This window comes from Trachurus trachurus (assembly GCF_905171665.1).
Source record: "Trachurus trachurus genome assembly, chromosome: 2".
In the NCBI taxonomy this organism is placed as follows: Eukaryota; Metazoa; Chordata; class Actinopteri; order Carangiformes; family Carangidae; genus Trachurus; species Trachurus trachurus.
In genome coordinates this window covers 373,105-397,230 of record NC_139914.1, presented here as the reverse complement: position 1 = coordinate 397,230, position 24,126 = coordinate 373,105, and the positions used below count along the sequence as shown (strand labels likewise).

The following is a 24,126-nucleotide window of genomic DNA, read 5'->3' as shown; positions in this document are numbered from 1 at the left end:
CTGATGGAATACAGATTCATGGTTCTGCTGGTCTCACCCTGTGTTAACCTCTGTGGGGGGGCGACGGGGGGCGAAGGGGGGCAACGACAGGCTCCGTGTGGCGTCGTTCATCTCAGTGCAGAGGAGGAAGAAGAGCTCCAGTGTTGCAGCTCACACGAGCCACAGACTCACAAAGGCTCAGTGAGGACGCACAAAGAGCCGCAACAACAACAAACACACAGACACACAAAGACCCAGTGTCCACGGCAACAACAGCCGCCGCTTTGTCCCCTCATCAGGCCACCGCTCAGCAGCCCCGATGACATCATCACCACCACCACCTTCATCATCTTCATCATCTTCTTCTTCATCAATCACAGGTTTTACCACACTGGTCCTGACAGCTCCACTGTGTGTGTGTGTGTGTGTGTGTGTGTGTGTGTGTGTGTGTGTGTGTGTGTGTGTGTGTGTGTGTGTGTGTGATAGATTATAGATGAAGCAGGTCACATGACCGCTCCCTGCTGGCTGCTGATTGGTCCAGAGACAGCAGGTGAGCTGACAGGTGAGAAGAGGCTGATGAATGATTGATGACTCAGCAGCTTCAGCTTCACCAGGTCTCAGTTTGGTTCCTAGAGACAGAGACGCTGCAAGGTCGGTCTGGTTCTACTGGTTCTACTGGTTCTACTGGTTCTACTTGTTCTACTGGTTCTACTGGTTCTACTGGTTCTAGTCTGGTTCTACTGGTTCTACTTGTTCTACTGGTTCTAGTCTGCTTCTACTGGTTCTAGTCTGCTTCTACTGGTTCTAGTCTGCTTCTACTGGTTCTGGTCTGCTTCTACTGGTTCTACTGGTTCTACTGGTTCTACTGGTTCTAGTCTGCTTCTACTGGTTCTACTGGTTCTAGTCTGCTTCTACTGGTTCTACTGGTTCTAGTCTGCTTCTACTGGTTCTAGTCTGCTTCTACTGGTTCTAGTCTGCTTCTACTGGTTCTGGTCTGCTTCTACTGGTTCTACTGGTTCTAGTCTGCTTCTACTGGTTCTACTGGTTCTAGTCTGCTTCTACTGGTTCTAGTCTGCTTCTACTGGTTCTGGTCTGGTTCTACTGCTTCTACTGGTTCTGGTCTGCTTCTACTGGTTCTAGTCTGCTTCTACTGGTTCTGGTCTGCTTCTACTGGTTCTACTGGTTCTAGTCTGCTTCTACTGGTTCTAGTCTGCTTCTACTGGTTCTAGTCTGCTTCTACTGGTTCTACTGGTTCTAGTCTGCTTCTACTGGTTCTGGTCTGCTTCTACTGGTTCTGGTCTGCTTCTACTGGTTCTAGTCTGCTTCTACTGGTTCTGGTCTGCTTCTACTGGTTCTAGTCTGCTTCTACTGGTTCTGGTCTGCTTCTACTGGTTCTGGTCTGCTTCTACTGGTTCTAGTCTGCTTCTACTGGTTCTAGTCTGGTTCTACTGGTTCTAATCTGCTTCTACTGGTTCTAATCTGCTTCTACTGGTTCTAGTCTGGTTCTACTGCTTCTACTGGTTCTAGTCTGCTTCTACTGGTTCTAGTCTGGTTCTACTGGTTCTAGTCTGGTTCTACTGTCTGGTTCTACTTGTTCTACTGGTTCTAATCTGCTTCTACTGGTTCTACTGCTTCTACTGGTTCTAATCTGCTTCTACTGGTTCTAGTCTGGTTCTACTGCTTCTACTGGTTCTAATCTGCTTCTACTGGTTCTAATCTGCTTCTACTGGTTCTAGTCTGGTTCTACTGCTTCTACTGGTTCTAATCTGCTTCTACTGGTTCTAGTCTGGTTCTACTGCTTCTACTGGTTCTAATCTGCTTCTACTGGTTCTAGTCTGGTTCTACTGTCTGGTTCTACTGGTTCTAGTCTGGTTCTAGTCTGGTTCTACTGGTTCTAGTCTGGTTCTAGTCTGGTTCTACTGGTTCTACTGGTTCTAGTCTGGTTCTACTGTCTGGTTCTACTGGTTCTACTGGTTCTAGTCTGGTTCTACTGTCTGGTTCTACTGGTTCTACTGGTTCTAGTCTGGTTCTAGTCTGCTTCTACTGGTTCTAGTCTGGTTCTAGTCTGCTTCTACTGGTTCTAGTCTGCTTCTACTGGTTCTAGTCTTGTGTGTGTGTGTGTGTGTGTGTGTGTGTGTGTGTGTGTGTGTGTTGTGACGGAGGTCGAGGACGACTTCCTTCAGACCTTCAGAATAAAAGCGCTGCACTAAAGTCCTGATGTTGTTTGTAGCTTCCAGACGCCGTCATGGAGCCGGACGCCGTCGGTAAGCTCCGCCCCCGTGATGTGTTCACTGACCTTTAACCCCGTCAAGCTGCAGGTGTTTACTTCCTGTTTCCTGTTCAGAGGAGCTGATGGAAATCCGACCGTCTGTTTATCGAGCCGCCATGAAGCTGCTGTCGCTACGGAAACTCTGTCACCGTGAGTGTTGTCAGAATGATGTCACTGTGATGTCACATGTAATAAGAAGTGCCTCTCTTCTCACTGTGTTTGTGTTTCCAGTTAACGTCGTGTCCGTTCCACACGTCACGGCGGCGTTCGGCTCGGCGGGCGCAGCTCGGCAGGACGCGGGCCTGAACAGACAGGAAGTGGCCTGGACGCTCAGCAGGATGTTCGAGAGCGCGTCACAGGAAGTGGAAGGTCATGTGACGGCGGCGGAGGAGACGTGTGATCTGATGTTCAGACTCTACGACAGGTCAGAGCGGCGTGTGCACGGTGCAACGTTTCCACCTGGAAAACCGGGAGAAGGGTTGACTAGTTTAATGTCCTGGAAAATTATTTAACGAACAGTTAAAGGTTGAATAGAATTAGGCTACCAGAACAACAACAGAAAAAGAATTCCAGCAGTCGACTGCCAGACCGTTGCTAGGTAAAACAGGCCGTTGCTAGGGACTCCGCTCTGATCAGAGGACAGCAGAGGAGGAGAACTATGCAGGATATTTACCTTATGTTTCATTTTTTACCGTCATTAACAGCATAATAAATGACTTGTAGCTTGTAACAGGGAGAGTGGAGGCTCGCTGCCTTCCACACCGCTGCTGCTCAGAGCCTCCGCTGTCACTGCTCTTGTCTCGGTGAAAAAAAAAAAGGAGCTTGGTGGCACCGAGAGTCCGCGACAGTAAACTTGTTTATGACAGATAAGACTACACAAATACACCCATCCTAACGCCACGTGTCGGCTACGGGCAGGTACGAATGTAAACAGAACGTGACAGAAAATCATTGTCAAACCCGTCAAAAAAATTTTAAATAATTAATTCAGACTAAATATAATTTTTTATGGAAAAGCAATACTTTCATTCTGTACCCCTCTAAATGCCCCATGGCTGTATTATTTTTGAAAAAATATAGCTTTTAATAAATATTCTACATAATTATTCAACCTGTAACTTATATTTTACTTGTATGAACTTATTTATTCTTCTCAAATAATGTTTTCCACCAAATAAATTCTCAACATCCTCCACCCCGATAAACTACAGTTTATCTAAATTTCCAAAGGATATAGCAGCTGAATGTTTTCTTGTCTGTAACAACATCTATTGCACGTCTGTCCGTCCTGGGTGAGGGATCCCTCCTCTGTTGCTCACCCTGAGGTTTCTCCGATTTTTCCCTGTTAAAAGGGTTTCCATGGAGTTTTTCCTCAGTGGATGTGAGGGTCTAAGGACAGAGGATGTTGCTACGATGCCATGTAAAGCCCTTTGAGACAGACTGTTTGTAAAAACGGGCTATACAAATAAAATTGCCTTGCCTTGCCTTGCCTGAATTGGTCTTGGCAGACGATGAACCGCCAGGTGATGCCCTTCTCTCGTCGCTGTGGATCTTTGATGCCTTTCCAGAGCTCCTTCAGGTCCTGAGCAGCTCTCTTGAATGTCTCGGCGTTGTCTGAGTCATAATCCTCTTCTAGAGATGAATCTTTTCAGTGCTGGCAGGAAGTTCTCTGTGAACAGGTCTCAAGTCAAGTCAAGTCAAGTCAAGAGATCTTTATTGTCCCCGGGGGGCAATTTGCGGTGCAGCCAGCAGCAAAAAACAACAGTAAAATGCACAATAGTGACACAAACGATAACATGAAGCTAATAATTAAAAGAGATGGAATACACAACAACATGGATGACATGGGACAACGACACGGGACAACAATTAACATCAATCCAACAAACAAACAAAGTGCCACACTGGATAAAAACAAAGAGTTAAAGTGACCACGGTTAGCAGGTCTGAGACCAGCTCCAAGTGTGCAGCTCTGGCTACAGCTCAAGGAAACAGCGTTATGTACGATTCTGTCATGGAGTTCTGTGCCTTCACATAGAGCGGCGACTCTGTTATTCTGTCCTTTGGTAGCGGTGCAGTTGTCTGTTGTCCAGCCTTTGCTTTGAATTTTTTACAAAGTGCACATCTTGACACCACCTTCTTGAATATCCAATATTTCTCTCTTGTCTGCACTTAAGTGTCTCGTACCCCTGCGTGCATGCATTATCTTCTCATGTTGATGCTGCACCAACATGCTCGTATATCTGTGATCGTTGGGCAAAATCCATGGGTGCTTTTCTCTGTAAGAGAGATCAGAAAGCTGGAGCCTTCCTCCCACACTGAGCAGCTCATCTTCATCCAGAAATGGTTTTAGCTCTCGGACTCTGGAGTCATTTTCCTGCTTTCAGCAGATCAATTTCTGAGTTGAAACTCTGGTGCTGAATCACCTTTATCCAATGTTTTCCTGCTTCATTCAGCTCTTCTGCTGTCAGTTCACCACTCATTTTTGTGCTGGAGCGGGTGTTGGTGATAAACCTCTTGATCCAGGCTGTCCCTCGGAGCACTGTTTTTAGTTTACTGTACTTCTCCAGACATAAAACAGGTTCTAAGAAGTCTATGTCTTGATTAACAAACTGTACAACAATCTGGTGTTTGGATCTGAGTTCAGACTTTACCTTCCTGGACATCTTCCTCTGCTCTGCTTCAGGTCCTGCACCGTCAGGCCTCTGGTGGGAAGGTCAGCTGGATTCATCTTTCCTTCACAGTGAGACCGTGACCGTGGGTCGGTTAGAGTCTGGATTTCTGTCACTCTATTTGCTACAAACTGTTTCCACTTGTGAGCAGAACTGCAGATCCAGCGTAGCACTATCTTTGAGTCTGTCCATAGTCTGAGTTGTGTCTTGTGCAGCTGCAGTTGGTGCAGATCGGAGCTCTGAGCACCACTGTTGCAGTTCCTCATCCCACCTAAGCCCTCTTCTCCACATCTCTTGGAACAAGCATTTTATCCTGACAGTGAAAGGGGTCAAGAATCCTAGAGAACACTTCTTTTTGTGTTTTCTCTTTCTTTCAGAATATCAAGCAGCCTCCTGAGGTCGAACACGTGTTTCTGGCTGAGCAGTGCAATCCATCGAGCTCTCCTGCCATTTTTCTTTGAGCTCAGGAGAGTCATCCACTTACATCGCTCCATGGCTCTGTGGCTGCGAGTAAGAATGGGCTTGAAGAAGCTCCTAACACCACTCTTGTCATCCTAAGCATGCGCAGCTTCTCGTCCTTCTCCTCTGTTGGTGGGCTTGTGAACCACAGAGATCTTCCAGCATCCTGGTCTATTTCTGAGAGTGAAATCTGCAGAAACATCATGGTGCCGGTCTGCTGCTCTGTGAACGGTTAACCGGCCGAAACGAGTAAAATAGCTTATTCAAGACCAATGCTGCTGGAGTTAAGGAAAAACAAAATTTGAGTAAACCACTGCATTCCAAGCGAACTACGGAGGAAGTACTGCGGGAGTCATAGCCTGACTCTCGCCAGACCCTTGTAGTTCCGCAAAGCTATGCTGAGCTCCACACAAGGGTCTGGGACTGCTCCATAGGCGATTCATTTCAGAAGGCGGGGCCTTGTAAAAAAATCTTGTATGTGATTGGATAAACCCCTTGTCCGTTATCTTGAATGACGTGCTACTTCAGCCACTCACTGCGAGCCGCCATTGTTGTTTGACTCAAACAGTCGCTTCAGCGCTACGTCACACCTCAGAAAGTCCCGCCCGGCGATCCTGATTGGTTCATTATTTTTTGCTCCGGGGAAGAAGTTTGCATTGGCCTCGAGTCCAGACCCTTGTGTGAAGCTGAGTGTAGCGCCTCTGGTGGAGCTTTGCGGAACTACAAGGGTCTGGCGAGAGCCAGGCTACGGGAGTCGTGCCGGGGTGAAGCAATTCCGTCAGTGGGGAATGTAAATGCGCTGATGAACAAGTTGACGAGTTGTCCGCGCTGGTCGGGAGCCAGAGGATCTACCGGGAGAGCTCACTGACCACTGACTGAGCTAATGTGGAGCTACCGGGATTCACCATGCTGAGACAACTGTTGGCTGTTCGCCTCAGGCCGTATTATCTATCACAGCATCATGAGGCTCTGAGTATCATCTCTGGGGATTTTAACCACCACCTTGGAAACCTCACTGCCAGCAATGCATCAGTATGTGGACTGCCCCACCCACAGGAACAGAACCATCGATCTGCTTTATACCAACACCGGAGATGCATATTCAGCCGCCCTCCTACCCCCCCGGTGGGAAGTCGGACCACAACCTGGTTCACCTGCAGCCCAGTACTCAGCCTACAACAACACGGCTACAGATGGTGCTGCTGAAAGGACATAGAGGGAGCAGCTCAGTGCCTGACGGACTACATGACCTTCTGCATGGACGCTGTTGTTCCTGTCGAGGAGCTACGCTGCTATGCTAATAACAAGCCTTGGATCACGAGTGAGGTAAAAATGGTCCTGAACAGGAAGAAGAGGGCTTTTAAAAACGGAGACCGGGAGGAGTTGAGAAGGGTGAAGAAGGAGCTCAAACTCTGCCTGAGGGAAGTTAAGGTGTCATACAAGAGGAGGTTGGAGGGGAAGCAAAGGGAAAATAACCCCCGGGAGTTTTGGGAGGGGGTGGGAATCATCACCGGCTGCAAAAAGAAGGAGACTGGAGGTGGAGAGGGGAGCATAGAGAGAGCGAATGTACTAAACATCTTCTTCACCCAGGACGGACAGACGGGACATAGATGTTGTTACAGATAAGAAAACAGTTTATAACAGAGAATGTGAGAAACATGGAAATGTTAACAACAGCTGATGAAGGAAGCTTCTGGTAGGCAAGGGAGGAAGGGAGGGCAGACCCGCATAATGGGAGGACTGGATAGCAGACTGGTTCATGGGAAGGGAGGGCTTAACAGCACGGGGGAAAGGGCGGGAGGGGGGGGCGATGCAGGCGGCGGCTGGTGCAGAGAGATGGAGCTCCGGTGGATCTGTGGAAACACAGAGAGAGTGCGAGACACCAAGGCCAAACTACAAAGTGCAACAGATAAAGATAATGACAGTTCAGTACATCAGACCATCAACTGCTGGATAACCACTGCTCCCCCAAATCCTCTCCCCTATCTGCCCTATCTGCCCCCTCTTCCCATCTACCAATGGGACCTCACTCTGGAAAACATCTTGCATCATCAACGACTTCAGGCCAAGGGGGCAGTTGTCGGTCTGAGAAGTGAAGCTCACATCCGCGTTCAACAAACTGCAATCCCCTCGGCTTCCTCTGGGGGCTGGTGTCAGAAAGCAGCATTCTCCATAGACCCCCATGTTAAAATCGCCGACTTCATCCTCAATAAACATGATCAAAGCCTGGTGTCAGCACGTTTTTTGGTCTCAATCGATAGTTTCTACCCCCGCACACACTCTGAGGGGGGTGAATTTTTTTTTTACTCTACCGTTTTACTGTTATTAGGTTAAAATTCTGGCCAATTAGGGTGCGGAGACGTTGAGTGACAGGTCCGAGCAGCTCCGTGGACAGCTGCTTCGAGGCCAGTGGGCGGGTTCTCGGCCGGTAAATCCAACATGGCGCTGTCCAGGCCGCCATATTTGAGTCACAAAAACGACTCCCCAAAACCAATGGGTGACGTCACGGATGCTACGTCCATTCTTCTTACAGTCTATGCTTCAGGCCAGTTGCCCTTTAGACCTTCAGTACTGCACCATCTAAAGCCACAAGCATCTGCTCCGATTCGCGGACAGGGAGAGGATACGGACAGGAAGCCTCTTCTAGAGACGATAGGGACAAGAAGACAGGCAGACTGGGGACGTGGATTACCGGAACCGTGTCCTGTGATCTGATCTGGTTGGTGGTTTGGGGCTGCATGAGTGCTGCTGACACTGGGGAGCTGCAGTTCATAGAGGGAACCAACGCCAACATGTACTGTGACATGCTGAAGCAGAGCTTGACCCCCTCCCTTCAGACAGTACATGTTGAAACGGGGAGGGAGGGAACACATTTGTTCAAGGAAGGAAGGGAGGGGGAAAGGATTGTGGAAAGAAGGAAAGGAAAGATGGAGGGAAGAAACAGATTTTTTCAAAGAAGGAAGAAGAAAGAAGGAAGAAGGGAGGAAAGAAGGAAAGAAAGATGGATGGATACGGAACAGATTGGGTCAATTGGATCAAGGAAAGAAAGATGGAGGGAGAGAATAGATCAGGTCAACTGGATCAAAAGAGGAAGGAAGAAGAAGGAAGGAAGGAAGGAAGGGGAAAAGGATTGTGGAAAGAAGGAAGGGTCAGATGAAGGAAAGAAGGAAGGGAGGAGGAAAGGATTGTGGAAAGAAGGAAAGGAAAGATGGAGGGAGGAAACATATTTTTTCAAGGAAGGAAGAAGGAAGGAAGGAAAGATGGAGGGAGGGAACAGATCAGGTCAATTGGATCAAAAGAGGAAGGAAGGAAGGGGAAAATGATTGTGGAAAGAAGGAAGGGAAAGATGAAGGGATGGAGGGAGGGAACAGAAGACAACAGGATCAGTCCCAGCCGGGTACAGTGTGTTGTGTTGTGTTGCAGGAATCAAACAGGTTACGTTGCTGCTGCTTCTCTCCACACGGCCCTCATCGCTCTGTCCTCAGACCAGCCGTCCAACAAATACTCAGGTGAGGCCACGCCCCCTCGCTCCGATGATGTCATCTGTCAATCAGACTTTCAGAATAAAACGCAGGCGGAAGTCTCCTTCAGAATAAAAGTCTGGTTCCTGTGCTGCAGCCCTGCTGGCGGTTTCAGGACGCAGCTCGTGGTCGTTGAGCCGCTCGTCGCTCCGGTGTCTGCTGCACGACCTCAGCCAGGTAACCACCACAGGACGCCATTTCCCAGCATGCTCCTCTCCTCTCCTCTGCCTCCATTTCCCAGCATGCTCCTCTGCTCTGCCTCCATTTCCCAGCATGCTCCTCTCCTCTGCCTCCATTTCCCAGCATGCTCCTCTCCTCTGCCTCCATTTCCCAGCATGCTCCTCTCCTCTCCTTCCATTTCCCAGCATGCTCCTCTCCTCTCCTCTGCCTCCATTTCCCAGCATGCTCCTCTCCTCTGCCTCCATTTCCCAGCATGCTCCTCTCCTCTCCTCTGCCTCCGTTTCCCAGCATGCTCCTCTCCCTCCATTTCCCAGCATGCTCCTCTGCTCTGCCTCCATTTCCCAGCATGCTCCTCTGCTCTGCCTCCATTTCCCAGCATGCTCCTCTGCTCTCCCGCTCTCTCTGACTGCTGCGATGCGTTCAGGTCCCGGCGGCGGTGCAGGAGGAAGCGGTGTTCGGCGGCGTGGAGGCAGCGGTGAGGTCGTGTTTTAACGGGGTGAGTGCACGCCAGCGGGCCGCGGGTCGTTGGTGGTTGGTGGTCGTCGTGGCAACAATCTAGTCTGTGCTTCCAGGTGTCGACCCCGACGGCGAGTAAAGAACACGTGTTGTCATGGCTGCAGAGTGAGCCGCGTCTGTTGCTGTGGTTACCGACGCTGCACCGACTGTCTGTCAGTCAAAACGTCCGTCACGTGGTTCGATGCCACACCTGTAAGACACGCCCCCTCGCCGGCCTCAGGTAACGCTACACGCTACACGCTCACCTGAACGCATCGTCACACCGGACTAACACCTGTCTGTGTGTGTGTGTGTCTGTGTGTGCGTGTGTGCAGGTTTCGCTGTATGAAGTGCGTGAACGTTCACGTGTGTCTGAGCTGCTTCATGACGCAACGTCACACCAGGAAACACAAGACGCATCATCCAGTGGTGGAGTTCTGCTCTCAGGTGAGTGAGACAGGTAGAGACAGACAGGTAGAGACAGACAGGTAGGTAGAGACAGACAGGTAGAGACAGACAGGTAGAGACAGACAGACAGGTAGAGACAGACAGGTAGAGACAGACAGGTAGAGAGACAGACAGGTAGAGACAGACAGGTAGAGACAGACAGGTAGAGAGAGACAGACAGGTAGAGACAGCCAGGTAGAGACGTCTATGGTCAGAACGCCCTGACCAAGATGGCGGCCGTGTTGACGCGCCTGAATGCGGCGTCTCCGTGTATCTATGGTAACCGTGTTGATGATGTCATCCTCCTCAGCCCACCTGGAGAGAGTCTCTGTCCTCGTTAATGCACAGCGCTCGTCACAACCTGTTGCCACGGCGACACACTGAGAGAGAAGCTGATAGGAGGAGGGTCCTGATGTGGGCGGAGCCAGCGGAGACGGAGAACAGGTGAGACAGGTGAGTCATTCGCTACCTGCTGATTCACTTCCTGTTGATTAAACTCTCTGTCTCTCAGAGCTCCGCCCCCTTCTGACGCCGCCACGCCACTGGCCGATCCAGCCGCCGGTCCGTCTCTCAGAGCTCCGCCCCCTTCTGACGCTGCCACACCACTGGCCGATCCAGCCGCCGGTCCGTCCAATGACAGAGAGGTTTCCCATGATGCCTCGGTGCAGGCGACCTCCGGTGACGAGTCGAAGGCGTCAACGCTGCTCAGAGAGATCCAGAACCTGCACCGAGACAAATGGTGAGACTGGACCAGGACCAGGACCAGGACCTGGACCTGGACCAGGACCTGGTTCTGGACCAGGACCAGGACCTGGACCAGGACCTGGTTCTGGACCAGGACCTGGACCTGGACCTGGATCAGATCCAGAACCAGATCCAGGTCTAACGGTCTCGTCCCTTCAGGCTTCTGGAGCAACAGATGAAGTCGTGGCGTCTTACCGTCCAATCAGAGCAAGGCGTCTTGGAGGACAGGTGCTCGGAGATGGAGGTTACCATGGAAACGCTGAGACGGCACAACGAGCGTCTGCAGGCGACGCTCACGCAGGTAAACGAGCTGTGACGTCGTCATGGGGTCATAGTTACCATAGAAACCACTGCTTTAAACGCATTAAAACTACATTACCCATGAGCCTCAGTGGTCCAGCTGCCAGGTGCATGCTGGGAGTCGTAGTTGAGCTCAGTCGTCTGTTTGTGATTCAGGCTCTAAACAAGATGGAGGCTCAACGCCACGGCAACGAGACGGAGGAGGACGTCGTCACGGAGACGGACGACGACGTCACGCTTCCTGACGCTCAATCAAACACTGAGGAAGAGGAGGAGGAGGAGGAAGAGGAGGTGAAGGACGGAGGGAGAGAGTATGTTTATTTTACCATTTTTGTAATGCTTTGGCAATATTGTAATGACAGTCATGCCAATAAAGCTTGTGAAATTGAAATTGAATTGAAATTGAGAGGAGGAACTAACTACATCTCCCACAATGCACCTATCACATGCCGTCAGCTGGGAGGGGAAGGGGCTCTGCCGTCCAATAGGAGAGCAGGACACACCAGAGGAGGCGGGGCCAGAGAACGGCCACACCCACCTGTCTCCAGAGGAGGATTATGGGATGTGTAGTCCAGAGGAGGATTATGGGATGTGTAGTCTAGAGGAGCAGCTGCAGGAAACGGTCGCCAGACTGAAGACGGAGATGGAGACGGAGAGACGGACAGGTGACACACACACACGTACACACACACACAGAGGGGGTATCAGTGTGTTACCACAGTGCCCCCTGCTGGTCACACTCCCTCAGTGAATCAAGTTTTTCAGATTTTTCTCTTGAAATTGTGTTGGTTCATTATTATTATTATTATTAGAGGCCAGGCAGTTTCTTCTTCGTGTGTGTGATGATGAAACTTTTATTTTGAAAACCATGAGAGGAAGTAAAAAGTGTTTGATGTGTGTTCAGGTGAGAGGAAGGGGGCGGAGCTTCTGGAGGCGGCGGCCCAGGTGGGGGGGCGTGTCCAGCAGCTGGTGGACGCTGTGAGGTCACACAAACACACACACTGACAGGTGAGTTACACACACACACACACACACACACACACACACACACACACACACACACACACACACACACACACACACACACACACACACACACACACTCTGACTCAGGTAATAAAATGTTTTTATTCAACGTAGAAAAGTTCAGACAGAAACACGACGCCCACACCTGTCGCCATAGTTACGACAACATCACATCAGATTTTCCATTTGTGTGAGAAACTTAAAGGTTGAGTCTGGAGTTTTGTGTCCAACAATAAACATTAGACTTGTTACGTCATAGCTGCGCGTGCCGATGTAAACACAGCCAGCCCGCAGAGGTTGTTAGCAGCGGTTGCAGGAGTTGACGTGAGCTCGCAATAATGGCGGTGACAAAGTGGATCTTGTTTGTTGGCGTGCTCTCAGCTTCATGTGGTTGTCACATGCAGTTGATCAACCTAATGCAACAACAAAGGCGACTGGACGAGCAGCGAAGACGACTTTTGCTCTTGCTGGCGACCCCAACGGCAAGAAGACAACAACACGCCGGCGTCAGCGGAGGTTCTGGACAAGGTCAGGGGCCTCATTTATCATTGTGGATACACCTTTTTTTTTACACCCTTTTTCCACCGTTTTGTGCGTACGCACTTTTCTCCGCCAAATTTGGGATTTATCAAACCAAAACCTGACGGGGAAAAGTGCGGACATTTACACCCATTTTGACCCTGGCGTACGCCTTTTTTGAGGAACAGGAGGAATTGGCGACACCGTTGCTGAGTCAGAGAACTGCAGTGTGAGAGGGAGAGAGGAGCGGAGTACATTTAGAAGAGCACAGTAGGATTTTATGAAGTAATTGTGGTAGTGGTGGACCGTTGATGCTGGCAATCCAACCCGCTCTATAATAACACTAGGCTTTATGTTAATTGATAAACAGAGCGGATTGAGGATTTTGCTTTTTTGATTAGGCTATGTGTGACGTCCGACAAGGATCAAACCATCCAAGTTTAAAAACACATCGGCAGCAGCGCACACTGATCTGGAGCCTAGACTGTTATTATTCTGTCACCTGAGTTAACGAGGTGCACGTGTGTTTGGAGCTGACGAGAGGAGAGAATAAAGAGTGAGACAACGCGGCCCTGAGGAGGAACTGTGACCTAAACCGAGTCCAGTAGAGCTGTAACTGTGTAGTGGGAAGGCCTGCAAAGTAATGGTAACTATCGTTGATTTAGCCTACATTGTTTTAACATCTAGGTGTAAAAAAAAAAAAAAAAAGATTTTCTGGGATAAACGGGCAGATTAGGAAGATTCTTCTTCTTTCTGCTCCCTTTTGTTGAGATTTGGGAGGTTTTGGTTTTTATTGTAGCTTATTAAAATGCAAGATCATTTTTCTGACTGATTTATTGGCCGATATCGCCGTGTATGTGCTTTCGGAGAAGTTCCGCTTCTTTCCCCCACCCTCCGCCTGTTGTCTCCGTTGTCACTTTGTTGTCACTTTGTAGCAGCTCCACAGAGCACATGGCTAATTAAATATGCACGTGCTGACCATATATGGCGTTCTGGGGGTGGAGTAAGAGGTGTGTTCACGTGTGCACCATTCTTGGGTCCGGTGTGATTTACCAAAGGCAAATTGCGGAGAGTTGTGCGTACGCACAGTTTGATTGATCTGAAAAAGGTGTAAATATTTTGAGTGTACGCAATTTTCGTCTTTTCGCCGTACGCAAAAATGTAGTAGCAGTTTTACACCCTCTTTGATAAATGAGGCCCCAGGTCGGACCTCTGCCTGGTTGATTGGTTAAAACAGCCTTCCCATTTTACCTCACATCGCCACCTATCGTTGTGGCATATGTATTGCACGTGCATTGCGTCACTTGGTAGTGGATTCCACGGTTGTGTGTGTATTTTTATTACACCATTCGTGTGGATGCGGAACAAAACTTCCGTTTCAAAAATGCCAATGACAGAGCTCAGGTGAAGCTACGTGCAGCAGGGTAGGAGGCTCAGGGCTGCTAGCCGCACTAGCTGTCTCTGATGCTAACGAGTGCTAACATGTCGCTCTCTCTCAGCAGCAGCAGTTGTCATGACAACAAAGAAAAAGAAATACAGTCTGAGTGAAGCGCTGGAGCCGCGAACCGATTCCCCACCGTCACCGACCACTAAAGCCTCGACTGGTAACAAGTATGAGGGCCGTTGTAGTGAGCTAGCTCGATGCTAACTTCGGCTAGCGGTAGCGGTTAGCATCCGCCGCTAACACCGTCTTCCCAGCTCACCACAACGGCATAACAACATAACACGGCCACTTCACTCAAACTGTATTTCCTTTCCTTTGTTGTCATGACAACTGCTGCTGTCTGGGGCAGGAGGCTACACAGCTTAGCCCGAGAGGAGGGGCTGAGTTTACAAACTGCAACGAACAAAACTCCAGACTCTACCTTTAATTAAAATATCATCGATCAATAATCAATAATCGTTAGTTCGTCGTCACACAAACGGAAAATGACGTCACCAGATGACGTCATGATGACATCACCAGCCCGGTTTATAAACTGCTACATGTTATTGGTCCGGCCACGCCCCCTGCGGCCCCTCCCTCGCCGGACGCCGGCGGCGTGAGGCGGCGTGGGGGCGGGGCCAGCGGGGGCGTGGCGCCGCAGCCCTTCTCTCCTGGGCGGCGGCGTGGCCTGAGGGGGTGTGGCCTGAGCTCTGGTTCTCTTCCTGGTGGCGAGGGGGCGTGTCCTCTCCCTCCTCGCCCCTCGCCCCCGCTGGCCACGCCCCCTGGCGGCGTCCTTAGGCCCCTCCCCCGGCGCCCGGTGGCTGTTCAGGTCTGGACTCAGACTGCGGAACAGCTGGCGGACGCAGGGCGGCGGCGGCGAGGGGGCGTGGCCTCTGGGCGGCGCCTTCAGGATGCGGTTGGCGCCGGGGTCGTAGAACCGGACAGGAAGTCGTTTGTATTTGACCTTTAACCCCTGCAGGTCCAGAGGGCGCCGCTTCTTCCTGGAGCGTCGGGAGGCGGCGCCGTCAGCCGGCGAGGGGGCGTGGCCTGACGGCGAGGGGGCGGGGCCTGACGGCGAGCAGAGCAGGTAGACCAGAGACGTGCGCGGCTGCAGCGGCGTGATGATGTCACAGTAGGACGCAGGGAGGCGTCGCCACGGCTGCGTCTTCGGCGTCCGCTCCGCCGTGCTCTGATTGGCTGCAGCGGCGGCGCCGGGGGGCGTGGCCTCGGGAGCGGCCTGGCGGACGGACGGGACGACCAAGCGGACGGTCTGCGTGGCGTGGCTGACCTTCACCACCTGAGGACAGAGAAGCGGTGAGACGCTCGTCCTGGACGGCGTGCTGAAGCCCCGCCCCCTCCTGACTCACCTGACACCTGGACGCCATCCTGAAGCCCCGCCCCCTCCTCCTCCTCCTCCTCCTCCTCTCATACGCAGACTCGTGGTCGTCGTGGTCCAGCAGCGGCAGGACGGCGGCGTGAGGCTCCTCCCCCTGGTCGGCGCCACGCCTCTTCTTCCTGTGGCTCCGCCTCCCGTACCTGTCAGCGATGACATCATCAGAGGGACGCCGGAGTAAAGCTGTGATGTCACACATCGATCAGATAGAAAAACACTTCCAGTTTTTCCCAAATTCAGTTTTTTCCGTTTTAAGATAGTTTTGGAATTTACGTTTTTTTTTTTTACCTTTTACTTTTATTTTATAAGGTTTATTTTAGTTTGTAAGTTTGTTTTTAACATAAAAACTAAAATGTTCATGAATTAAAGCAGAAGTAAGTGGTCCGGTCGTTTTCGCTAATGCTGCGTTCCAGGCAGGCTTTTGAAATCGTAAATTACAGCTTCAAGTCACAACTTACAACTTTGTAGCGTTCCAGGCAACCCACTCGTGTTTTTCCAACCTGTTTTACCGGTGAAAGTCACTATAACGGCCACTCGTAACTTCCGACCGGTGAAGTCGTACCAGATCAAACTGGTACCACTTCACGGTCGGAAAAATACGAGTTTCCTTGAACGCACCATAACAGTCCTCGTCCCTACGTCACCACATTCACGGCGTCCCTTGGCTGCACACACAGCCCTGCATGCCGTTCTCTCTCCTCATTGGATAAAAACTGTAGGATACGATAAATGTTTTCTCCTCGACTCAGAGCAGAGCAGAGTGACTGACAGACCCGTGTTTCAGACCAAACACTCTATGTAAGTGATTGCTGTCGGAAGATACAACTATTTAAGACTTATATTAACACAAATATATCACTCACTTCTGCTTTAAATAGAAACAACTTTAAATTTATTGAAGAAACAAACACTTTTCCTCCAAACCTTCAGGGCTATGTGTTAAAAATCTAAACATGGGGGAGTGCCCCCGACCCCTCTACAGTGCTATATATATATATATATATATACATACACAGTATATATTTATTATGGCGCTATATTATGGGCTCAGCCCCCAATGTTTCCAGGTCCAAGAAACACCTCCTCCTGGTATAAAACCATTAATATGAACAGAATACGAGGCAGAACTAGGACAACAGTTGATATTATTGAACACTGGTTTGTATCTATTCATCATGTACATTAAAAATTGTTCTATCGATTAAAGACAATAAAAATGAATGTCCTTGTTTTTATGTGTGTGTGTCTGTGTGTGTGTGTGTGTGTGTGTGTGTGTGTATGTGTTCTTCTACATGCTACGTTGTGAGGACCGGAACGAGTTTTTAACCAACAGAGTGAGGACATTTTGGCCGGTCCTCACTTTTTCCAAGGGCTGTTGTAAGACGTTAGGTTTAAATGAGGTTTAGAGTAATGGTTAAGTTTAGCCATTTGTTTTGGATGGGTAAGGTTAGGGTAAGGGGCTAGGGAATACATTATGTCAATGACATGTCCTCACAAAGATAGATTTACAAGGATGTGTGTGTGTCTCAGTGTGTGTGTGTGTGTGTGTCACCTGGCGAGTGACTCGGAGTCGAAGTAGCAGACGAAGCGTTCCCGTCTGAACTGCCTCACCAGCTCCTCCACCTTCTCCTCGTCTTCGCGCTCCAGCTGCTCGCGGCTCTTTCCCCTGAAGGATTCTGGGAGATCGTCATCCGTGTCGGCGTTGGCCGCCGTGGCCACGCCCCCTTCTCTGCGCTCGCCGCCGAGCAGCGTGGCGTGGAGCCGGTGCGAGTACAGCTGCTGGTCGTCCAGCCGCACCTGGGCGCCGGTCAGCGGGTCGAGGCTCCGCCCGCCGCCGCCGCCGGGCGCCATGACGGGTCGCTGCAGAACCACCTGCGGAGGAAACAGACAGGAAGTCACCGCCGACGCCGCTTCACGCAGCGCCGGCGCCTCGAGACGGAGAACGCCACGTACCTGCACGGGCGAGTCCCACTCCTCGCTCTGCGTCTCCATGGTGACGGGGAGGCTGAAGTGGAAGCTCTCCGTGTCGTCGGCGACGTCGTGGCAACGCGTCTGGATCACCTGGGCGACACAGACACAAACAGCTGTGAAGGGTCAGGGGGCGGAGCCAGAGGACGACGGACAGGACGCTGAGGGGGCGGAGCCAAACCTCCTCGATGGTCCGGTCCACGGCGTCTCCGCGGCGACGGGAGGATCCAGACGAGTCGCTGGTTTTCCTCCGGTTGGTTTTCCTGTGAGCTTTCCTGTGGACGGGAGGCGTGGCCTGGTGGCCAGGGGGCGTGGCCTGGCTGTGAGGGGGCGTGGCCTGGGCGTGTGCTGTCTCTGTGGGCGGAGACAGCCTCTCCTGGACGCCGCCGCCCTCTCCTGATTGGCTGAGCCCGTAGTGGTCGCCGTCCGGCTGCTGATTGGCCGAGCGCTCCGAGCTGGGCGGGTGTTCTCTGGTGCCTAGCGACCGGCTGTCGTCAGAGCAATGCAGCTCGTCCAGCTCGGCCCTCGGCGGCGGGGGGGCGGAGACCGCCGGGAGGTCGGCGTGCGACGGCCTGAGGAGATAGAGATGGTGAGGACGCGGCGGCGGCTGAGGGCCTGTTGTCGTGGTAACGGTGCAGCAGGACGTACCTGTTGTCGTGGTAACGGTGCGGGTGGTGCAGCAGCACGTCCTGCAGGAAGCGCTCCAGCAGCGTCAGTCGGCTCCGGCCGCCGGACGTCGTCGCCGCGGCGCCGGAGCCTCTGGAGGACGAGCGGACGGCGTCGAGGTGTCGGCGGCTGGACAGGTGCTGAGACACAGAGAGACAGACTCTGATTGCCAATGGTGATGCCAACCAGCAGCAGCCAATCGGCAGCAGCCAACCAGCAGCAGCCAATCAGGAGCCTACCTGGTCCAGGTTGCCGTACAGGACTCTGCAGTAACCACAGTAACCCTGTCCGCTGGGCGCCGCACGCCTGGACGGGCCGGGCTCAGGCTCCGCCCACATCCTGCCAACCAACCAATCACCAGTCAGTCGTCAGTCATAAGTGTTTAGAGATCATTAGAGGGAAATAAATAAATAATATATAATATAATATAGTGAATACGATTCATGATGAAACACAGCGTCGACTCACCTGCTGGTCAACGCCGCCTCCTGGTCATCTGCTGCACACACACACACACACACACACACACACAGAGAGAGAGTGAGTGACATGAACATGTGAAGGAAACAGATGTGTTGTGTGTGTGTGTGTTGTGTGTCTGTCAGAGGTGTATAAAGAACATGAAAAAAATAACTAAGTAAAAGTAGAAATACCATAATAACTGAAAACGACTTTGGTAAAAGTTGAAGTCAGCCATTAGAAAACTACTTGAGTAAAAGTCTTAAAGTAGCTCACAGTAAATGTCATCAAAAGTATCTTGTGAAAAAATATACTCAAGTATCAAAAGTACAAGTACAAAGTATTTAGCATAAAAAGAAGCAAAACAACCACTTGTTTTGTTTGTGTGTTGTTGTTGATGGAATGTAGAGAACATAAAGCAGCGTCTGTCTGTCTGTGGCCGTCTGGCCCCGGCCCTTTAATATTATATACCCTCATTAAAAAACTACTCCAGTAAAGTACAAATCCGCAAAAAAACTACTTGTTGAGTAACGAAGTACATCTACTTTGTTACTATACACCTCTGGTGTCTGCTGTGTGTGTGTGTGTGTGTGTGTGTGTGTGTGTGTGTGTGTGTCTGTGTTGTGTTGTGTGTTCAGAGTTCAACCTTCATCAGAGTCTGACATCCTGACAGGACACCTGCAACACACACACACCTGTTATCACCATGGTAACCATCACAGTGTCATCACCATGGTAACTATCACAGTGATCAATACTAGTGATTTAACACGTCGTCTCACCTGGAGCATCAGTGAAGTGTCTGTCCAATCAGAGCGCTCCATGCTGTAACCAACGGCAACCAGGTGAGAGATCCAGGTGGAGACTCCATGAGCCTGACGACACACACACACACACACACACACACTCTGTTACACTGTGACGTGATGATCGTAGCTGCTGATTGGTTGAACTGAAACATCTGTGACGTCATGACGACGTTAAAGTCCGTTAAACTTTTAAACTCTGACCCGAGTCAATAAATAAAGTTTTTTATGTTTATGTTGTTGTTTGTTGATGACGCTGCTCTGACCAATCACAGTGCGGCTCCTCCTGCGCTCTGATTGGCCGCTGCTCTGACCCGGGCTAACTAACGCTGCTAACTAACCAGCTGCTCGTTAAACCCGGGTTAACTCCGGGTTAAACCGGACTAACTAGCCGTAACCATGGTGACGCTGCTGGTGACGTGGCAGCGCCGTTAGCAGCAGGCTAGCAGTTAGCATTAGCATGCTGTCACTGGCCGCGCGGACCGGAAACGACTGATCACAGATCGATACCCGGTGGCTTTGTTTACCTGCAGCTGGTTATTTGTTGTTTACCTGCAGCTGGCTGTTGTTTGTTGTTTACTTTGGCAGATTGAAGCTTCTTCCGCTCGCGCTGCGCTCCGCCGCTGTGTTTAGCTTCCGGTCTGACTCTTCTTCTACGGTTCTACTGCTGCAGTACCGGAAGCGGAGCGGTGCTGCCGCCACAGGCCGCGGCCGGAACTGCACCATGGATATACATACTATACACATACTACTTACTGTGTATCTATGGGTACTGCAGCCACACACAGTTTAGTTTATTTGAAAAGGGACAATGCACATTAATAAACATTGTATTAAAAAAAACACAAGTTTTCATCCACTGTCCCTCTGCCAGATTGTTCGGCCTTTAAAAAGAACAATGGAATAAAACAATTCTTGTATAATAGAACACATACGGTACTAAATGTCCGTAAATACATATACACATTTGGACTACAATAACGTCAGCGCTCTACGGGCCAACAGCTGATCTCAGACCTGCTCAACTCCTCACTACACACAGCTTCAACTACCTCCACCGTTGCCTAGCAACCAACTCTTACTGTAGACATCTGACAGTTAAATGAAACGTTGTAAATCACTAAACATCACAACCTTCAACAGTTTGTCTCCATGGAAACACAATGAGGTGAGAAGAAAAACAAATCAGTTTTTTGTTCAAGTGCTTTTGTTTTTTTTATTCACAACATGATTCGGTGTTTTTGTGTTTTCAGATCTTGTTGAACGCGGCGACGTCCATCGACTGGACGAAGTCCTCGAAGGCTGTGATCTGTTCCTCCAGGATGTCTGTTCCCACCTGGAGGGGTAACACACACACACACACACACAAAGACACGCGTTAGACAGCGAGCAGCGACACACACACGAACCGTAGGAAACCGTCATCACCTTGTCGTCTTCGACCACGCAGCCGATCTGCAGCTTCTTGATGCCGTAACCGACGGGAACCAGTTTGGCTGCAGAGAGAAACATTCAACCAGTCAATAGATGTATAGATAGATATCGTTATATCATATAGATATCGGTTATTGATCGATAGTTCAGATCGATCGATGCTTCAGAGGTTTCAGATCAGAAAGTGTCATCACGTTTCAGCCGAAAGATGGTGAGTTTGATCATCATCAATCCTCCAGTCGAATCCTGCGGTTGTACTCGAGTACAGAAGTAACTAAAGTAACTGTAACCATAGTAACTTACACTGTCCCCAGATCAGCCCGTCCATCTGGATACTGCGAACGCACTCCTCCAGCTTCGACATGTCCGTCTCGTCGTCCCACGGCTTCACGTCCAATAGGATCGACGACTTGGCGATGAGGGCGGGCTCTGAGGAGGAGGAGGAGGAGAGGGGGGGTTAGTTACCATGGAAACCACTGAACGCCAGCACTCGGCGGGGAAGACTCTCATCAGTTAGTTAAAGGTGTCCATCAGGTAGTCAGCCGAAAGATGGTGATTGATCATCACAGAGAGGCGGCGGCCAATCAGAGAGGACGACAGCTACCGGCCTGAACGAGCCGCGCTGCGATTGGTCGGTCGGTCGGGGGCGACTTACTCTTGGCTTTCTTGGCGGCGTACTCGGCCAGGCGCTGCTCCTTCAGCCGCTCCGCCTCGGCGTCTTCCTCTTCGTCTGAGCCGAACAGGTCGATGTCGTCGTCATCGTCGTCCTTGGCGACGGCGGCGGCGGGGGCGGAGTTAGAGGTGGTGTCGGCGACGCCGGCCGGACCGTACTGGCCCAGAGGTTTCTTCACACCTGGAAGGCTGAGAGGAGACGGCGATGACATCACAGACACACACACCTGTATGACATCACACACACACACACCTGTATGACATCTCACACACACCTGTATGACATCACACACACACACACCTGTATGACATCACACACCTACCTGTTCTTCTGCGCCTGGTAGGACTTGATGTGGTTGTACCAGCGCAGCGCGTGGCTCAGCTCGGCCGCCGGCGCGGACGAGATGGCATCGAAGACGGCGACATCGGCCTGAGAGGGGACGAACCTGAGGACGATGACATCACACGGTCACATGACAGTTTTTACTCCATTACTGCTACTAGGAACAAGTATTTAAAGGGATAGTAGCATTTTTTTTTTAAAGTGGGGTTCTATGATCTACAAATAGCCCCTAAGTACTTTAATTGCAGTAGAAGACTCTCTGCACTCCTCCCATTAGCAACGCCAGCCCATAGTCCTGCCCAGAGATTTACAACATACAGTGTTGTGAACAGACCCAAAGAAACGGCCTATTTTCACGACCTAAAAGAGGTTTTACCTGAAAAAATTCAAATAAAATAAAAAATACACAGATCCATTGTTCACTTTGAGGGGCTGGAAAAAATTATATTATAGCGAACAATGGAACTGTGTATTTCTTTTCAGGTAAAACCTCTTTTAGGCCGTGAAAATAGGCCGTTTCTTTGGGTCTGTTCACAACACTGTATGTTGTAAATCTCTGGGCAGGGCTATGGGCTGGCGTTGCTAACGGGAGGAGTGCAGAGAGTCTTCTACTGCAATTAAAGTACTTAGGGGCTATTTGTAGATCATACAACCCCACTTAAAAAAAAATGAAAAAAAAGCTACTATCCCTTTAATTTACATTTATCTAAAACTTAACCTTTATTGTCCCTCTAGGGAAATTCTTTTTCACATTACCATTTGTTTCACCAGACACATACAAACACACACATTTTTACACTCTGGACAGGTTATCTTGACCAACAGTTTCATTTAAAGGGACAACGAGGAGTTTCTATTTGGTTATAAAAAAGTCTCACGTTAATGTGGATGAATCTCCGCTACCCACACTTGTTAATGGGCCCATTTTCGATAAATATATCGTTCTGTCTCTATCGTTATTTTGTTATTATTAGTGGTGGCGGAAGTGCTGGTCGAGCCGACCAGCGTTTCCTTCGTTGCGAATCATGAGAATAACGCAGCCGCATCGCCGTTTATGGTCGGAACTACGGTGGTATGTGAACCTCTTTGAACCTCTGACTTTAATTATTGATGAATGAAAACATGAGTCCGTCTTGCGCCCGGTCAAAGAAATGTACGGTGCGCGCGGAGGCTCATAAATGTAGTGTGAAAACGCTTCGCTTTTCCAAAACTCCTCGTTGTCCCTTTAAAACACTGAGTCTGTGAAACCAACGGTGACGTGTTCCCTCTGAACTGTGACACAGTTTTTATTTAAATAAAGACAAAGTTAAATAAATATAATGTTAACCTCCACAAAAAGCAAATGACTAAGAAGTCTCCTAAATCCACGTAGTTCGAGTTTTTCAACCTATTCATGAAACAAGTTCATCTCTAACGTTGTTTCATTGTTAATCAATGGATCTAATTGGTTCATTATCAGTATTAACTTCACTCTGTGCTGCTGCTGATCATTGATCGATAGTTAGTAAAGCAGAAGTTCTCTTCTCTCCATTGTGAGGACACGTAGCATTAGCATGAGCTAGCCCGTTAGCACCACGTGACTCCACGTTAACGGCAGCACGTGGCCTTTAACTCGCATCAACTCGTCATGAACGAGAACCGGGACTCGAACCGGGTCCGGTCTGAACCGGGTCACGGGCCCTTCACGGCCTCGCGACCCTTTTATTTCAACATTAACTTACAGCCAATCAGCGAGCAGCTAGCTAGCCGTTAGCTGCCCGTTAGCCACGTTGGATTAACACAGAGCCAAGATGGCGGCGGTGGCAGCGCAGAGCGGAGCCCAGTTTCCTGCCGTTTCTACCGGCTTCTACCGCCTTCTACCGGGCTCTACTGTCGGTACCGACCCTTCGATGTAGCTGCGCTCCGACAGGAAGTCGTTGAGGACGCGGAGGCCGGAGGAGGAGCGGAGGTCACCGAAGCCCATGGCGGAGGAGAACCGGAGGAGAACCGGAGGAGCGTGAAGGAGCCGCCGGAGGAGGAGGAAGAAGAAGGAGGAGGAGGCGGAGGAGGAGCTGTTTTATACCCGGAGACAGACTCCTCCTCACCGGACACTCCTCCTCCTGCTCCCCGCGGCGCCGGAGCACAGACACACACAGCGTTTACATGTAAACACAGCACATAGATAGAGGTTATTATATTACATAATACCTGATATAATGTTTTTATTGGGCAGGTGCCAGGTATTGATGCACATTTGCAGCAGCTGTGCACCCACAGACACACACACACACACACACACACAGACACACACACACACACACACACACACACACACACACACACACACACACACACACACACACACACCA

The 24,126-nt window shown here is 50.3% G+C and overlaps 3 protein-coding genes across 7 annotated transcripts; 1 reads left to right on the top strand and 2 right to left on the bottom strand.

The window, feature by feature from the left end:
• Positions 1-2,224: 2,224 nt before the first annotated feature.
• dytn (dystrotelin) lies at positions 2,225-12,071 on the top strand (the record flags this gene model as incomplete). The annotated part of the gene is made up of 18 exons (XM_083987390.1): positions 2,225-2,243; positions 2,324-2,398; positions 2,480-2,672; positions 5,298-5,430; positions 6,589-6,916; positions 7,996-8,173; positions 8,803-8,888; positions 8,998-9,077; positions 9,505-9,576; positions 9,653-9,816; positions 9,911-10,022; positions 10,333-10,466; positions 10,534-10,761; positions 10,926-11,067; positions 11,223-11,347; positions 11,523-11,731; positions 11,815-11,822; positions 11,976-12,071. 18 exons carry the CDS (start codon positions 2,225-2,227, stop codon positions 12,069-12,071), a joined length of 2,382 nt encoding a protein of 793 aa, XP_083843516.1.
• Positions 12,072-13,467: 1,396 nt separating this feature from the next.
• zdbf2 (zinc finger, DBF-type containing 2) lies at positions 13,468-19,999 on the bottom strand. Of its 5 annotated transcripts, none has more exons than XM_083991559.1 (11): positions 19,882-19,999; positions 19,306-19,398; positions 19,170-19,218; positions 18,533-18,563; positions 18,304-18,403; positions 18,047-18,204; positions 17,580-17,970; positions 17,384-17,491; positions 16,983-17,302; positions 15,405-15,573; positions 13,468-15,334 (listed from the first exon to the last, which is right to left on the bottom strand). In XM_083991559.1, exons 2-11 carry the CDS (start codon positions 19,345-19,347, stop codon positions 14,594-14,596), a joined length of 2,109 nt encoding a protein of 702 aa, XP_083847685.1. In that variant the 5' UTR covers positions 19,348-19,398; positions 19,882-19,999; the 3' UTR covers positions 13,468-14,593. The 5 variants fall into 5 exon arrangements, with proteins under 5 accessions (XP_083847685.1, XP_083847686.1, XP_083847687.1 ...); XM_083991560.1 differs by having other exon boundaries at positions 18,533-18,560; XM_083991561.1 differs by having other exon boundaries at positions 19,170-19,201; positions 19,882-19,949.
• A 519-nt stretch (positions 20,000-20,518) lies between these two features.
• On the bottom strand, positions 20,519-23,828 carry eef1b2 (eukaryotic translation elongation factor 1 beta 2). The gene is made up of 6 exons (XM_083991841.1): positions 23,662-23,828; positions 21,759-21,881; positions 21,419-21,624; positions 21,067-21,192; positions 20,758-20,825; positions 20,519-20,665 (listed from the first exon to the last, which is right to left on the bottom strand). The coding sequence occupies exons 1-6, from the start codon at positions 23,739-23,741 to the stop codon at positions 20,579-20,581; spliced, it is 690 nt and encodes a 229-aa protein (XP_083847967.1). The 5' UTR covers positions 23,742-23,828; the 3' UTR covers positions 20,519-20,578.
• Between the last annotated feature and the right edge of the window lie 298 nt (positions 23,829-24,126).

Bases quoted from the DNA above. Each gene is read 5' to 3' on its own strand.
- eef1b2 (XM_083991841.1), bottom strand. From the start codon at position 23,741: ATGGGCTTCGGTGACCTCCGCTCCTCCTCCGGCCTCCGCGTCCTCAAC. The intron at 21,625-21,758 runs GTAGGTGTGTGA...GTCTCCTCTCAG, and splicing joins TACCAGGCGCAGAAGAACAG to CCTTCCAGGTGTGAAGAAAC. The intron at 21,193-21,418 runs GTAAGTCGCCCC...CCTCCTCCTCAG, and splicing joins CGCCGCCAAGAAAGCCAAGA to AGCCCGCCCTCATCGCCAAG.
- zdbf2 (XM_083991559.1), bottom strand. From the start codon at position 19,347: ATGGAGCGCTCTGATTGGACAGACACTTCACTGATGCTCCAG. The intron at 18,564-19,169 runs GTTGAACTCTGA...GTGTGTGTGCAG, and splicing joins GATGTCAGACTCTGATGAAG to CAGATGACCAGGAGGCGGCG. The intron at 18,205-18,303 runs GTAGGCTCCTGA...TCTGTGTCTCAG, and splicing joins TGTACGGCAACCTGGACCAG to CACCTGTCCAGCCGCCGACA.